Raw genomic sequence first — 16,192 nt, forward strand, 5'->3', positions numbered from 1 at the left:
CCTTCTACATTCAGCTGAAGTGTATTTGAGTGCCTGTTATGTAACAGTACCATGGTGGGCACTGTTGGAAACTGTAACTGATCTCAGTTATATTCTGAGCTGACTATTTTATAGTTTCAGTGTAGGGATGGGTGCCTTTTTTTTTCTAAGTAAATTTATTTGGGTGGATATGTTTGGATCAAGGGAATAGAATGGAGGTTCCTGAGAATTTATACAAGTACACAAATAGCATTTTATTAGGGTTTTGGAATGAGCTGATAGGTATTAAACAAATAGTTCCTCTTTCCAAATAGCTGCTTTATATTTCTAATATCGGGAGTTAAGTTTTAATACCTGATATATATCATTATATAATCTTGTGGCAGAATGGACTGCTTGGAAATTGTGCTTATGTTTGTGAAGTAGAGGGCCGGGGCTTTTTTCTAAAGCAGTAGTCAAGGAGTGTTTATAGGATGACGTAGAACTATGTCTTCAGTGACAGATGTAATTAAAAAAATACCAGATAATCTTTTGTTTGAGTCTGTACCATTGTGTCCTTATGGCTATAGTTTACTCTCAAGATCACTGTCCTGAACTAACTGCAGTCTGGCAGCTAGATGCCCATTGAGAGGTCATTTTAACCGCCTTAAGACTGATTTTTACTCTGCTCCACCCTGGAGAGCAGAACCCATGGACCTGACCTGGCTGGGGTGGCAGGGCCCACCTATAATGACTCCTGGGAGACTTGGATGATCAGCAGTTAGTGGAAGCAGCTTTCATTAGTCTTTGAGTTTGAGGAGAAATCCTACTGTTTTTATGTGAGTGGCTTTCTGAGCATTCCACTCCTCAAATCAGCACATGTTCTCATAATTTAAAGGAAACGACTTTGCTATTGTGAGGTAAGTTTAGAAAGCAAAACAAAACAGGATAAGTTTAGAGCTGGTCAAGTAATGCTTAGTACAGTAACATCTCCCATATCCAGTAGAGTAATTTTAAAAAGACTACAAATCAAGGCCGTCATTGTGTGGAAGACTGAGAAACTGTCAGACTAGACCAGGGCTAAGAAAGAAACATGTAAGTGAATGCTGAAGATAAGCATACTTCTGTGTTGTAGCAAAGGGTCATCTTTTTATTGAAAGGGAAGAACATAATGTATAAAACTGCAAAGAGCAAGGTTTTGCAAGCTCTTTTCTCACTTATCTAAGGGTGTTGACCCTTCTGGAGCCTTGAGCCTTTTGGCTATTTGCGTTCGCAGCTCTCACATGAGGTCCAGTTCTGTAACTCTGCAAACTGTTCACTGGCTCTCCCACAGTTAAACGGAACACTTAAATTTGTTATCTCTGTTCCAGCCTCCTTATTTTGTTAACACTTTAATTGTCGTTTTGGAGTCCCAAGTGGGAGGTCTCCCAAACACTCCCTGTGTTTTGGTAGAATAGATAAAGATGTTAATTAGTCGTCTTGGTGTGATTTTCACACTGATCTCCGGAATCCCAGTCCCTGAAGTGAGTGCTTCAGGGAAGCAGACTGGTTACAGGAGCTCTAGACAATTCAGTCAAGCAGTTCTACTTGGCCTGATATTCAGATTAAGGGAATCTCTTGCTGTATCTAAAAAGTTTGTAAACCACTGGTATAGAAGAAGAAAAGATTGATTGTTTGGATCTTTATTCTGTGAGGAGGTGGAAAATAGAGTTCCCTGATAGTTTTTCCTTCCAAGAAAAATTATTTTGCCTTGAAAGTAAAGATCACCAACTCAGGTGAGATTGATTCTGTTTTGGTAATAACATGTTCTGTGTTTTCTTTGTTTTTGATGAACCAAGTGGAAGGTCCCAAAATAATGCTGGCTGTTGGTATTTGTATTGAAATAAACTATGAAACACTTCTGGTTAAGGTGTCCTTCTGATAACTAGTTCTCAAGTTTCCTGTACACACAACTCTGTTTAAGTTAGTTGTTTTCTAAGGTTAATTCTTACCTCCATGATAACATACAGCTTTGAATGTTTTCATTCTTATGTTTAATTTATGTTAGTGATAAGCAGATTTATATTTTTGGTTTGTGAAGTGAGTAAGCTTTATTGAATTTTTAGATTTAAATTTTTTTTTTTTTAAGGGGGACCTGGGTGGCTCAGTTGTGAGCATCTCTGCCTTTGGGTTTTTTGTTTTGTTTTGTTTTGTTTTGTTAAAGATTTTATTTATTTATTCATGAGAGAGGCAGAGAGAGAGGCAGAGACACAGGCAGAGGGAGAAGCAGGCTCCATGCAGGGAACCCAATGTGGAACTCGATCCCAGGTCTTCAGGATCATACCCTTGGCTGAAGGTGGTGCTAAACCGCTGAGCCACCCAGGCTTCCCAGAGCATCTGCCTTTGGCTCAGGTTATGATCCTAGGGTCCTGGGATCAAGTCCCGCATCAGGCTTCTGACAGGGAACCTACTTCTCCCTCTGCTTATGTCTCTGCCTCTCTCTGTGTGTCTGTCAAGAATAAATAAATAAAATCTTTAAAAACAAAATAAGATTTTTTTAAAAACCTCAATTAAAAAAATTTAGCAAAAATTTTTACCAAAAAAATACTGATTTTGTTCTAAAATCTAATAACTCTCCCCCTCAGCTGATGTAAGCAATGGTACAGTAAAGAAAGAGTCTTCTAATAAAGAAGTAGCAAGAATATGGATAAACGACATGAAAATGAGGAGTTTTTCTCCAACCATGGTGAGTTTCAAAAGCTACATCTGTGTTTGGTGTGGAAGTACGCTTGGCTAAAAGTGCTCTAAAACAACCCTCAGAAAACTTTCTTTGGGGGGGTGCCTGCGTGGCTCAGCCAGTGAAGCATATGCCTTTGGTTTCATTCATGATCCCAGTATCCTGGGATCGAGAGTCCTGAGTCAGGCTCCCTGCTCAGTGGGAAATCTGCTCTCCCTCTACCCCTGCCCCCTTCTTGTGCTCTCTTGGGTGTTTGCTTGCACACACACTCACAAGCTTGTGCTCTTTGTCTCTCTCTCTCTCTCTCTCTCTCTCTCTGTTAAATCAATAAAATCTTTAAAAAAACAACAAAAAACTTTTTTTGGGGTGAAGGGGGGCTATTAAACGGCATGAACTAATGAGTAAGCATTAAATATCTAACATAAACATTAAAAAAGTGATTATAGCTTGCATATTTAGTATTACATGCGGTACTGACATCATTTTATTGTGAATCCCATCTAATGAGAGACAAAGACAATGGAGTTAACCAAAAGTATTTGATAACTATGTCCATTTTGGGATTGAACTTAATTATACAGGTAGTTAAGAGCTGTCAGATCATACATTGTTCTAGTTATAAGTAATTTTTTTCTTCTATTTTAGAAATACCTTGGGTTAACAGTACATTTGTTTCATAACTGCTGTGTAAAACTGCATGTACACTGTTTGTACAAGTGGTATATACTACATGGCTCCCCCTTCCATAGTCACACAATTTGACAAGCACAGTGGTTTAAGTAGTAACATCGGGTACAGCAAAGGATACATGATACATGGAGATACTTAAAATTCAGGGTTATGGATTTGGAGGAAGAGATCTCCTTGGACTTAAATAGCCTGGGAAGACTTCATTTTGTGAAGCTTGGTGCAGCGTCAGTGGGAAGATCTATCTGTTAGTGATTCAGGATGAGTCGGATGGGGAAGAGAGGGTGAAAGGTTGGTTAAGTAATCCAGAAGGGAGGTATATTAAGAGACTAAACTTGGGAGATTGCAAAGAGAATTGGGAAAAGGTAAGGGGAAAGGGATAAAAAGGAAAATATGAGGTGACTGCATATAATAATACCAAAGGATTGGTAGACTTGGGGATGGAATATAGAATAGCAAAGAAATAGAATAGAGACCAGGAGAATGAATGCTGGCAGCACCCAGTTTTACTTAATGGTTGTGTATCAGTAACTTACATGAAAGTTGATTTTTAGAAAGTAAGATTCTTTTTTTCTTTTTTTTTTTTAAAGATTTTATTTTATTTATTCATAGAGACAGAGAGAGAGAGAGAGAGGCAGAGACACAGGCAGAGGGAGAAGCAGGCACCACACAGAGAGCCTGACGTGGGACTCGATCCCGGGTCTCCAGGACCATGCCCCGGGCTGCAGGCGGCGCTAAACCGCTGCGCCACTGGGGCTGCCCAGATTGTGTTTTTCTTTAAGAAATGTACGTAGTGCTCAGGTTCCCAGTCTAACCCATGTTTGCCCATAATACGCCAAAAGTTCTATGTTGTCCTTGCAGTTAAAGAAACTTCTAATGGACATCTGGCTGGCTCAGTCGATGGAGCGTGTGACTGTTAATCTTGAAGTCTTGAATTTGGGACCCCTTGAGTTGGGCATAAATCTTATTTTAAAAAGAAAAGAAACTTCTAACAGATTACAAACTGGTTGGCTACACCAAAGCCAGATGTGTTTTGTTTGGCTTCTATGATATATTGAAAAATTTTGTGTTTGTTGCTACTAAATAAAAATCTGATTTCCAGGTTCTCCTGAAAAATAGGAGTACTTGACAACCCTGGGTCCTCATTCCCCACCTAGTAAAACATGCCTCCAGTTGAGTAGTGAACACTTGTTTTGTGTGTTGGGCAGGCATTCCCCAGGTACCACAATTTTTCCCTGTTTCCCCTCATAATTATCTTCTTGACCCTAAACTTGGTAACCCTCCATTGCCATTTTAATAGCTTAGAAATTTACTTGTCTCCCTGGGTTTTGTTACCAGACAGTGTCATCAGCTTATCTTCCAATTACACTCTTGGTAATTTTTTTTTTTTTTTTTTTTAAATTCAGGTATGGGAAGATCAGATAGAGAAGGAAGGAGGCTGGTCATTTAGTATGCATTCTTATTTGATAGGTGGGGAAAGAGGTGAAGGTGGGGATGGGGAGGACTCAGAATTTAAGTGATTGCCTAAGGCCACATGAATAACAGCCGAGTGGGGATTTACATCCGTTTCTTTGGCCAACCCAACTTTGTTTTACAGCTTCTGAAATCAGTTTCATTTGGGCACAGTTTCTAAGAGCATTCAGAGCTGTTCTGGATTTTTTCTTTGAGGATATCCTAGATTAATGTTGATTGGATGTTTATCTACCATCTTCCCTCTCCTTCCCACTTTTATTGAGCATCTATGTGCCATTGTACTACAAACTAAATAAAAGCAATTGAAAATCCTAACCTTACCTTTCAAGGCTTTGTTGTCCTTGGCATTGCTTGTAGGTCCTGACTGGTTTCTCTTTTTCTTCTCCTTTTCTAGATATACTGGGTTTCACAGCTTTCTCCAGTTTTTCTTGAACAAGCACATTAATAAAGCTTTGTTGATGGTTTTACTTGTGAAAAGAGGCTTGTACTGGGTCTTTCTATTCCCCTACTCCTCCCTATTTCACCCTTCTAAGAGTCTGTAAAGAAACAAAGAAACATGTGACTAGTAACCATTCACTCAAGTGTCTGGCTTCGTTCCTGTTTTCCTGGTATAGTTACTAATAGCTCCCCATTGCATCTTTGGGTGTGCCAGAGTTTGGAGAGTAAGTGCTATTGCTCTTACATATGATTATTGTTGCATTTGAAGAAATAGATGTCTGAAACACATTCTGTCTCCTTCAGAAGAACTTTTAAATCCAGATTTTTCTGGGGGTTTAGTTTCAGTGTCCAGTGGAAAGAAGACAGCTGAAATGAAGGTGCAGTGAAATGGGGGTGGGATGTGTGACTTCAACAGAGTTTCTGCCATTGACATTGTAGGATAAGCTCCTGGGGCTCATCCAGCTTTCCTCTCAATTCTTTTAGTCTTTCTATTCCTGGAATTGAAATGAAGACTGAGGACTAAGGTTTCAGTTCTGGGCATCAGGGAGGGTGGTAGGCAATATTGAAGGGGAAAGTAGTTTGAGATTATGGTAGCTGGAAGGATAGTGGAGCCCGGTGGTGACCCAGTGGTATGTTAGGGATGAGAGTAGGTCATGGATTAGCTGTACTCATTGGAGAAGCATGGAAGACACAAAATGTGACCCAGATTTTAGGGAATATAGATGTATGTCATGTTTCCAAGATTGAAGACTGTTAGTGTTCCTGCGGAAGAATTTGTGTGTGTGTTGGCTAGGCCTTCAGACTCTGATTACGCTCCCTTTGTGTTACAGAAGGTCCCTGTTGTGAAAGAGGAAGATGAACCAGAGGAAGAAGATGAAGAAGAAATGGGTCATGCAGAAACTTACGCAGAGTATATGCCAATAAAATGTATGTCTTTCAGAACTGTCAAAATAGTGAAAGACTTCTGGGTTCTTCTTAAACTTAAGTTATTATCTATTAGAATCTGTTAATAGGGGCAGCCCAGGTGGCTCAGCGGTTTAGCTCCACCTTCAGCCCACCTTCTCATCCTGGAGACTGGGATCAGGTCCCACGTCGGGCTCCCTGCATGGAGCCTGCTTCTCCCTCTTTCTGTGTCTCTGCTTCTCTCTGTGTGTGTCTCTCATGAATAAATAAATAAAATCTTTAAAAAAAAAATCTGTTAATATTGGATACCTCAGAATTTGACAAGAGCTTTGTAATATGTTTTAAATTATACTATGTTTTAAAATACCTACATGAAAACTTTACTATGGATTATTTTACCTACACAAACTTAGAAGTGTTTTGGGTTGAAGTTCTTTAAAACTAGAAAAGCTTAGGGTTTATTTTGTTTCAAGTTAATTTTGCTCACTCATATCAGCAGTGATTATAAAATCATAGTAAATTGCAGAGATATAAATATGTATCTTAGCTTTATATACTTTATACAAAGCATAAAAACATGGAATCTTAAAAATGTGCTATTTATTTCAGTAGTGTATATTAATGCTTCTACTCTTTTTTCCATAACTGTCCTTTTTTTTTTAGAGGCCATTATGTCAAATTGAAAATTAATAGTTTTTAGCTTTGATAATAAAAATGTTGACTTTTTCACTGTATGGGGGTGATAAAATGAAAAAGTATGGCTAGAATCTTTTATGTACTTTGAGTTTCTATAAAAAGCTGCTAATATTACCACTTAAACTAAAAATTGCTGTTTACTAACTATGTATTGACCTGAGGATCCCATAATATTCTGGTCATTTGAAATGAACTTTAGGAAGTGGCTGGCTGGCTTAATTGGTGTAGAGTATGTGAGTCTTAATCTTGGGGTCTTATGATCTCAGGGTTGTAAGTTCAGGACCCATGTTGGGTGTAGAGCCTACTTAAAAATACATACATAATTTTTTATTTTTTAAATTTTATTTATTTATTCATGAGAGACACAGAGAAAGGCAGAAACATAGGCAGAGGAAGAAGCAAGCTCCCTGCGGGGGCCTGATGTGGAACTCAATCCCAGGACCCTGGGATCATGACCTGAGCCAAAGATAGACGCTCAACCACTGAGCCACCCAGGTGCCCCTACATAAATTTTTGAAAGTGAACTTTAAACTTTAGGTCATGGTATCTGAAAAGGGTAGATCTTACCCTTTTAGTAAAATAGTTTACCCCATAATAGTTCTCATAAAAAGATTGAAAGCTTATCAATGGCCCTTCTTTAAACCAAGGTCAGTAAACTAAATTTGGAACCTTGTGTGTTTACATAAAGTTTTATTAGAACATAATCATTTTCATGAGTTTGTTTATTGGCTAAGACTGCTTTTACACTGCTACATTGGCAGTGTTTAATAATACAGCAGATGCTCAGCAAAGCTGAAAATATTGTCTGTTTATAGAAAAATTATGCTGACCTTTATTTAAAACTATTCACAAAAATAAAACTATTCATATAATGCATTTGGGGGAATTAGTTGCTATTTAATTTTATAGCCAAGATTTCCATTAAAATAACTTTCAAAATAAAATTATATTCCAAACCTCTCTTATTGATTCAAGTGAATGATTCATTCAATAAATTTCCACATCTAGGATTATGTTCTGTTGCTGCTGGAGAACCTGGTCATACTAAGTTGATATTTTTCTAGATCTTTTTTTAATCAGCAGATCTCTATTTAAACCATAAATATTTGATAAATAGATCCTTTTAGTCAAATTTTTTTTCCTTTAGTCAAATTTAAATAGTAATTTGCCACCTTATCAGTGCCTTTGTAGAATCCTGGAGTGTATAGTTACTTATTTACTTCTATTTTTTCTATGATAGAAAAAATATGGCAATATTATAGAATAAAACTGGGTGCATTATTACCTAGAAAAATTAAAATGAAGTATTTTAAAATTTTCATTTAGTAAAAATTGGCCTACGTCATCCAGATGCTGTAGTGGAAACTAGTTCTTTGTCCAGTGTTACTCCTCCTGATGTTTGGTACAAAACATCCATTTCTGAAGAAACCATTGATAATGGCTGGTTATCAGCATTACAGCTTGAGGCAATTACTTATGCAGCCCAGGTAAGCAATATTTTGTAACTACATACAATACTTCTCTTTTAATCCTAGTCCCTATAATATAATTGCATTCATACAAAGGTAAGTTTTCCTTGCATGAAAAACTTGTGAATGTGACTTTTATAGAAGTTTCACGTGTTATTTTTTTTACTTTTATTTTTTGTTTTTTGGGAGTTTGGGTTTTTGTTTTTTGGTTTATTTTTAAGTTTTTTTTAGAGAGTGCATGTGAGCAGGGGGAGAAGCAGAAGGAGAGGGATAAATAGACTCTGTACTTAGTGTGGAGCCCAACGTGGGGGCCCAATTCCATTACCCCGAGATCATGATCTGAGTTGGATGTCCAACTGAGCCACCCAGATGCTCCTCCTGTGTTAAAAAATTAAAAGGGTAAGATGGACACAAGAGGTGCATTTCTACTGGAAATGACAAATGTAAAAAAAAAAAAAAAAAAGAATAAATGACAAATGTTATAACCTTTTTGGAATTCAGTGGGAATGTATATTAAAAAGATGGGGTGCCTGAATGGCTCAGTTGGTTAAGCGTTAGACTCTTGATTTCCACTCATGTCAGGATCTCAGGGTCTTCAGATCAAACCTTGGATTGGGCTCTATGCTGGGTATAGAGCCTGCTTCAGATTTTCTCTTTCCTCTCCCTCTCCCCACACTGAGCTCTTGTGCATGTGCCTTTCCTCTTTAAAAAAAAAAAAAAAAATTAAGGGGCTCCTGGGTGGCTCAGTTGGTAGAGTGGCTACCTTCAGCTCAAATCATGATTCCAGGATCCTAGGATCAAACCCTGCATGGGGCTTGCTGCTCAGTGAGGTTCTTTATCTTCCTCTCCATGTACCCCTCTCCTCTGCTCATGTTCTTTCTTGCTTGCTTTGCTCTCTTTCAAATAAAATCTTTTAAAAAAATTAAAAATATGTATGTTCTGCTGCTCCTGTCTGGCTCAGTCACTAGAGCACGTGACTCTTGATTTTGAGGTTGTGAGTTACCCTACGTTAAATGTAGAGCTTACTTGAAAAAAAAGATAAGTATATCCTTTGACCTGACAGTTCCGTTATTGGGAGTCTATCTGGTAGAACTGTTAGATTAAGAATATGTGTGTGTGTGTGTGTAAAGAAGATAGTTGGATGGATGGGGGACTATTTGTTGCATCTCTAACTCTGGTAGCTGAATGCTGCTGAAAGGATAGAAAAGCCCATTCCCTGGTGGGTGTTTAAATGAACTGTGCTATTACTGTATGGGTATTGTACCAGCTTTCAAAACCATGAATTAGTTATGCGAGTTGTCTTAAGAGGATTTCTGTTGTATTCCCTTTCTATAAAATATGTAATGGCCAAACAGCTAACCATCCTTCATATTTTTGTGTGATTGCTCACCAATTTGTTGATTTCAGTTACTTGGTGCATGTGAGTGTAGCCAGGAAGATAAGTATAAAGAAAGTATCCATATTGAGCCAAACTGTGGGTCATTTGTATACACATAGATCATATTAATATATTCCTACAACAGTGTTTGAAAGACTGATCACCAGTCTAAAAGAGTAGATTAATTAATTACCAGCCTTCTCTTTTTCAGCAACATGAAACATTCCTACCTAATGGAGATCGTGCTGGCTTTTTAATAGGTGATGGTGCTGGTGTAGGAAAAGGAAGAACGATAGCAGGAATTATCTATGAAAATTATTTGTTGAGTAGAAAAAGAGCATTATGGTAAGTGCCAAAGGCTGGCTGTGGAAGCTTTCTTTTGTGAATAGTTACTTCATTGTGGGAGTTGGGCTTTAATGAGTAGGTGTTTATTTATTTATTTATTTTTTAAGTGTCAAGCCCTGGTTTTATTTATCCTGAATCTGCTAGACTGATGGAATTTGCATTTAATTTTTTTTTCTTTTTTCTTTTTTTTTTTTTGTGGCAGGTTCAGTGTTTCAAATGATTTGAAGTATGATGCTGAAAGAGATTTGAGGGATATTGGAGCAAAAAACATTTTGGTTCATTCATTAAATAAGGTATGAAAGTTTTCTATTCAGTTAGTCATTCAGTAAATATAGATTCAACTATGAGATGGGAATAACAGTTTCTACTTTACAGAGTTGTTGTGAGGATTAAATGAATTATTTTATAGAAAGTATTAGTGAGTGCTAGCTACTCTTGTTGGTTTGTGGGTTACTATGCATTAAGTACTATGCCGGGTATGGTTGTGTAGTGGCAAACAAAATAGCCTTGTCTCTGGTTATGGAGTTTATTCTAGTCTTCAGTGTTCTTTTTGTCTTTGTTTTTGGGGTAACTTTATATAGCTAATTCCTAACTGAGCATAATAAGGCATTGTAGTAAAGCTGTGTGGATTGGTAGTCCCAGCACATAAATAATTGTTGAGGCTTGGATACCGATTTGGATATTTTGTCTATCCACTGAGTTTGTAAATCTGTATCTGTGTTTATGTTAAAACAGTCCTGTCAAATGGAAGAAAATGTGTCTCGATATCTAAAGCACAGTTTAATGTGATAAGAATCTTAATGTTTATTTGGCAAATCTTTACTGACTTCCTATGCACCAAGAGCTGGAGTTACAAGGGTTGAATAGGCAGACTGAGTTCCTTCAGATACCTCCCTGTTAGCCATTTGAAAATAAGTAAATCTACTTTCCATGTGAGCCCTAGGTTGGTTTAATGTTGCCCTGCTCCTCACTGGCATTTTTGGGTGGGTATGACTGAGTAGATTGGTAGGTAAAGTACTTTGTCTTGAATGACCCCTTACAGCTCAAAACTAAAAACACATAACTGGCATCTAGAAATATTTTTGATTTCTTAGTCCGTGTAATTGAAAAGGATATATTAACTATTAATCATAATTCTTTATATATGCCTTAGAACTTAAGTATAGTGACTTGGCATATAGTAAGCGCACAATAAATATTTGTAGAGTGAATATCATGACTTTTTTTCTTGGAGGGGTGTTTGTAATCTTTTTATTGATAGAAGTTTTTTGAGACTTTGAAAGCTAGATCCTTGTATCATGAAGTTGTATGCAAACGTGAGTATATGCATGTGTGTCTGTGTATACATATGTAGAAGAAATTTTGTGTGTGGTCTTAGGGGGTCCTTTGACTTCCCTAAAACCTGTGATGGACCCACCAGGTTCCTGCTGTAGAAGTTTGGATAGGATAAATTTTTCAGAGAAAAGTGTATTTATTCTTCTTTTTTCTTTTTTAGTTTAAATATGGAAAAATTTCTTCCAAACATAATGGGAGCGTGAAAAAGGGTGTTATTTTTGCTACCTATTCTTCCCTTATTGGTGAAAGTCAGTCTGGTGGTAAATATAAAACTAGATTAAAACAACTTCTGCATTGGTGCGGTGATGACTTCGATGGAGTGGTATCCTTTACAACAAATATTTTTGTTTTTAATGACACAAAAGTGTAAGAATAATCCTGAGATTAACTGAAATTGCTGGGATGAGAGCTTTAATGGCTGATCTGTGTCCAAGGGAGATTCTTTTTTGTACCTGTCATATAAGAGGCCAATATTTAAGCTCCTGGTTTAGTAAAATGTTAATAGGTGTGGGAAGTAATGAATACTATATTACTTTTTCAGTAATTCACACTACATACTCACATAGAAAGGTGCCTGAGAAGACTAAGGGGAAAAACTGAATTTAGTGATTTCCAAACCTATTTGCTCATAGCAGCGTTCATTGTCATGCATGAGGAATGTTTTTGAAATGATAATTAAATTAGTCACCAATTGTACTTTGAGAATTGGCCAAAATTATCCATGTGGTTGACATTCCTTGCCACAATGATCCTTTCTCCATTCTAATTAAGAATTAGATATCTGGTCAATATAAATATCAAAATCAGTGATTGCCTCTGAGATTTGAGAGGGAGGGGTGATCTCAAGGAGAGGCACATAGTGGGCTTCATTTACATTTGTAATCTTTATTTTTTTTTTTTTTACATTTGTAATCTTTAAAAGAAAATCTGAGGCAAATACGATAAAATGTTAAGGTTTCACAAAGCCTGATGATGGGTTTGATGGGTATGTTGGTGTTACTTCACAAGGTTAATGGTCAGGGGTTTTATTATCAGCACCATCTCTTTCTTCCCAATTGTCTTGAATTTGGCCCACTCTACCACCCCAGAAATATGGGATAGTTTCCCAGGGCTTTGAAATAAACATTAAATCTTCCTTAAGGATTAGAGATACTTGCTATTATGATATGTTCCTTAATTCATTCTGTACAGATAGTGTTTGATGAATGTCATAAAGCAAAAAACCTATGTCCTGTTGGTTCTTCAAAGCCAACCAAGACAGGCTTAGCAGTTTTAGAGCTTCAGAACAAATTGCCAAAGGCCAGAGTTGTTTATGCTAGTGCCACTGGTAAGTTGTTATTTTATTTGAAAGATATGTAGGTTACTTTTTCAGCTATAAAATGTTTCGTTTTGGGATTTTTCAGGTGCTTCTGAACCACGAAACATGGCTTATATGAACCGTCTTGGAATATGGGGAGAAGGAACTCCATTTAGAGAATTTAGTGATTTTATCCAAGCAGTAGAACGGAGGTAAAGCAGTTTACAGTATACACTATTTGTTCTTGGTTGCAGTCTAAAAGAGGTGTTATTGCTAAAACCTTTTCCACTTATATTAAAGCCCTACTATATTTAATGATAGTTACTGTGTGTTTTAATTTTATTCAGAGGTGTTGGTGCCATGGAAATAGTTGCTATGGATATGAAGCTTAGAGGAATGTACATTGCTCGACAGCTGAGTTTTACTGGAGTGACCTTCAAAATTGAGGAAGTTCTTCTTTCTCAGAGCTATGTGAAAATGTATAACAAAGCAGTCAAGCTGGTAAGAAGTTTTTTCTTAATTCCTAGTATTTTTAATGTCTTTCAGCCCACAAGAATATATTTTGCTATAAAACAACACATAAATCACCAGATCCTTACTTTCCTAATTTTCTAAGCTTTCTTTTTGTTAATTTATTTTTAAAAAGCCATTTCTTGGGCAGCCCCGGTGGCGAAGCAGTTTAGCACCGCCTGCAGCCCAGGGCATGATCCTGGAGTCCCGGGATCGAGTCCCACGTCAGGCTCTCTGCATGGAGCCTGCTTCTCCCTCTGCCTATGTCTCTGCCTCTCTCTCTCTCTCTCTCTCTCTGCATCTCTGTGAATAAATAAATAAATAAAATCTTTTAAAAAATAAAAAGCCATTTCTTTTTTTGTTTATTTTTTTTAAGATTTCATTTTATTTATTCATAAGAGAGAGGCAGAGACAGGGTCAGAGAGAGAAGCAGGCTCCCTGCAAGGAGCCCGATGCAGGACTCGATCCTGGGACCCCAGGACCATGCCCTGAGCAGATACTCAGCCACTGAGCCACCCAGTCATCCCTAAAAAAGCCATTTGTAATGAGGAACTTGGCTGGCTGTGTGAGGAGGGCATGTGACTCTTAGACTCTTGATTCTTGGGGTCATGAATTTGAGCCCCATGCTGCGTGTAAAGATAACTGAAACTTTTTAAAAAGCCATTTATTGGGCAGCCCAGGTGGCTCAGCGGTTTAGCGCCGCCTTCAGCACAGGGCCTGATCCTGGATACCCGGGATCGAGTCCCATGTCAGGCTCCCTGCATGGAGCCTGCTTCTCCCTCTGCCTGTGTCTCTGCACCCCCCCCCCACCCCCCCGTATGTGTCTCTCATGAATAAATAAAATCTTAAAAAAAAATAAAATAAAAGCCATTTAAGTTGCATGATTTTTTTTTTTAAGTTGCATGATTTTAAAAAATTACAATGTAACTCTTCCCTGAAATGACTCTAGTATGTAATAAGAATTTAGGGGCTACTCTGTGTGAGCATCCTAAAAAACATTTGTTTAGAGATTCCCAAGTTACTGCAAATGTTTTTTTAATTGATGTTGAGTAAGTAATCTTGCACCTATTTTTCAATCAGTCATTTTTAAATAATTCACGCTCATAGATAAAATCTCTAAAATGTTGATTGTGTGTCTTCAGTGGGTCATTGCCAGAGAGCGATTTCAGCAAGCTGCAGATCTGATTGATGCTGAGCAACGCATGAAGAAATCCATGTGGGGTCAGTTCTGGTCTGCGCACCAGAGGTTTTTCAAATACTTGTGCATAGCGTCCAAAGTTAAAAGGGTTGTGCAACTAGCTCGAGAAGAAATCAAGAATGGAAAAGTAAGTTGAACACATGAGATTTATTCTTTGGTCATGTTTCTTAGTCTTTTGGGTGTTTAGGCTTTCTGCTTGCAAAGCCTGATTTTTCTGAGAGAGAGTTGTTAAGGTATTACATAATAATAAGATTTTAAAATCTATGTTTTTAAAAAATGTTAAAAGAAGTGCCTGTTTAAAATGAAGAATTTAGATAGCTCAAAAATATATAAAGCAATAAGCCATTATCATTTGGTCATCCATAGATAGAACTACTGCTGATGTGTGGGATATAGGTTGCCATACATGTTTTTTCATTTTAGCAATACATATATATCTACTTAAATCACAAAGAATTGAGGCAGGGGCTGCAGTTGATGTTCACTGCTGTGATCCTGTTTCCTAGCTAAGTTTTTTACACATAGCATGCATAATTTTATTTACAATTTTATTTTTCTCTCCAGTGTGTTGTAATTGGTCTACAGTCAACAGGAGAAGCTAGAACGTTAGAAGCCTTGGAAGAGGGTGGAGGAGAATTGAATGATTTTGTTTCAACTGCCAAGTAATGTTTTTGGTTTTGAGTTTTTATTTAGATCAGTTTAAATGTCCTGTAGGCAAAAGTTTTGATTCATGTATATAATCATTAAAGTTTTTCTGATCTTAGTTTTTGTTCTGTGCATGTCCATCACAATATATCTCTTGGAAAACAGTAACATAGAAGTGCTTGAATGTTAAGCATCTTGACAATATTGTGCCCAGTAGTTTGGACCAATGGAAGGGTGTGATTTTTGTCTTGGAGATCTGTGACATCTTGGATTAGTTTCAGTTTTATGTGTTTGAAATTGCCATTATGCAGAGGAGCATTACATGTAGTTTCCCCAAGTTTAGTAATATGTAGTATAAAAATTGCACAGAGTCATGAGATATTCAAAAAGAGTTTTAGAAAGATTTAGATGTTTTTCAGTTTGTCTGCCTTGCCAATTTTAACTCTAATAGTAAAATTAACAAAAAAAATTAACCTTTGCCCTGCTATACTATCTCGTGTTAAGAGATATATTCAGGTCGCTCTTTTTAAAACGGATATAATTCAAAACTGCTTCTAAAAGCAAAACATGAACTTCCTAATCTGTCTTTTCCTATACTTGTGTGACTATTACTGCATTGTTTAAAATGATAGGAACTGTCATGTGTGCCTGTCAGTGGCTAGTCCAAATTGAGATGTGTTATGAATATAAAATACAAGGTTTTAAAGACTTAATGTTTTACAGCTCACTGATTGTGTGTGATACGTTGATATATGATACTAGCCTATATCCTGAAATATATCATTAAAAATGTTTCTCCAGTTTCACTTTTTATTTTTTAATTTACTATTATTATTTTTAAAGATTTTATTTATTTGAGAGAGACCACAAGCAGGGGAAGGGGCTGAGGGAGAGGGAGAAGCCATCTCCCCACCAAGCAGGAAGTCTAATGCAGAGCTCAATCCCAGGACCTTGGGATCACAGCATGAGCAGATGCTTAACTGAGCCATCCAGGCGCCCCTTTCTTTCACTTTTTAACCTAGCTACTAGAAAGTTGCACATTGGGCAGCCCGGGGTGGCTCAGCGGTTTAGCACCAGCCTTCGGCCCAGGGCATGATCCTGGAGAACTGGGATCTAGTCCCACGTCGGGCTCCCTACATGGAGC

The 16,192-nt window shown here is 37.4% G+C and overlaps 1 protein-coding gene across 3 annotated transcripts in view; it reads left to right on the forward strand.

The window, feature by feature from the left end:
• SBNO1 (strawberry notch homolog 1) overlaps positions 1-16,192 on the forward strand; it is a 62,073-nt gene that overhangs the window by 14,979 nt on the left and 30,902 nt on the right. For 2 of the 3 annotated variants that reach the window (XM_035706407.2, XM_025473697.3), the window contains exons 5-15: positions 2,583-2,683; positions 6,103-6,199; positions 8,198-8,358; positions 9,930-10,063; positions 10,266-10,356; positions 11,559-11,720; positions 12,590-12,725; positions 12,802-12,907; positions 13,043-13,196; positions 14,348-14,530; positions 14,968-15,065. In XM_035706407.2, the coding sequence (XP_035562300.1) occupies positions 2,583-2,683; positions 6,103-6,199; positions 8,198-8,358; positions 9,930-10,063; positions 10,266-10,356; positions 11,559-11,720; positions 12,590-12,725; positions 12,802-12,907; positions 13,043-13,196; positions 14,348-14,530; positions 14,968-15,065 (1,423 nt within the window). The remainder of the gene's footprint in view (positions 1-2,582; positions 2,684-6,102; positions 6,200-8,197; positions 8,359-9,929; positions 10,064-10,265; positions 10,357-11,558; positions 11,721-12,589; positions 12,726-12,801; positions 12,908-13,042; positions 13,197-14,347; positions 14,531-14,967; positions 15,066-16,192) is intronic. The other variant, XM_035706408.2, reaches the window with a different exon arrangement.

Source organism: Canis lupus, chromosome 26 (genome assembly GCF_003254725.2).
Source record: "Canis lupus dingo isolate Sandy chromosome 26, ASM325472v2, whole genome shotgun sequence".
NCBI classification, from domain to species: domain Eukaryota; kingdom Metazoa; phylum Chordata; class Mammalia; order Carnivora; family Canidae; genus Canis; species Canis lupus.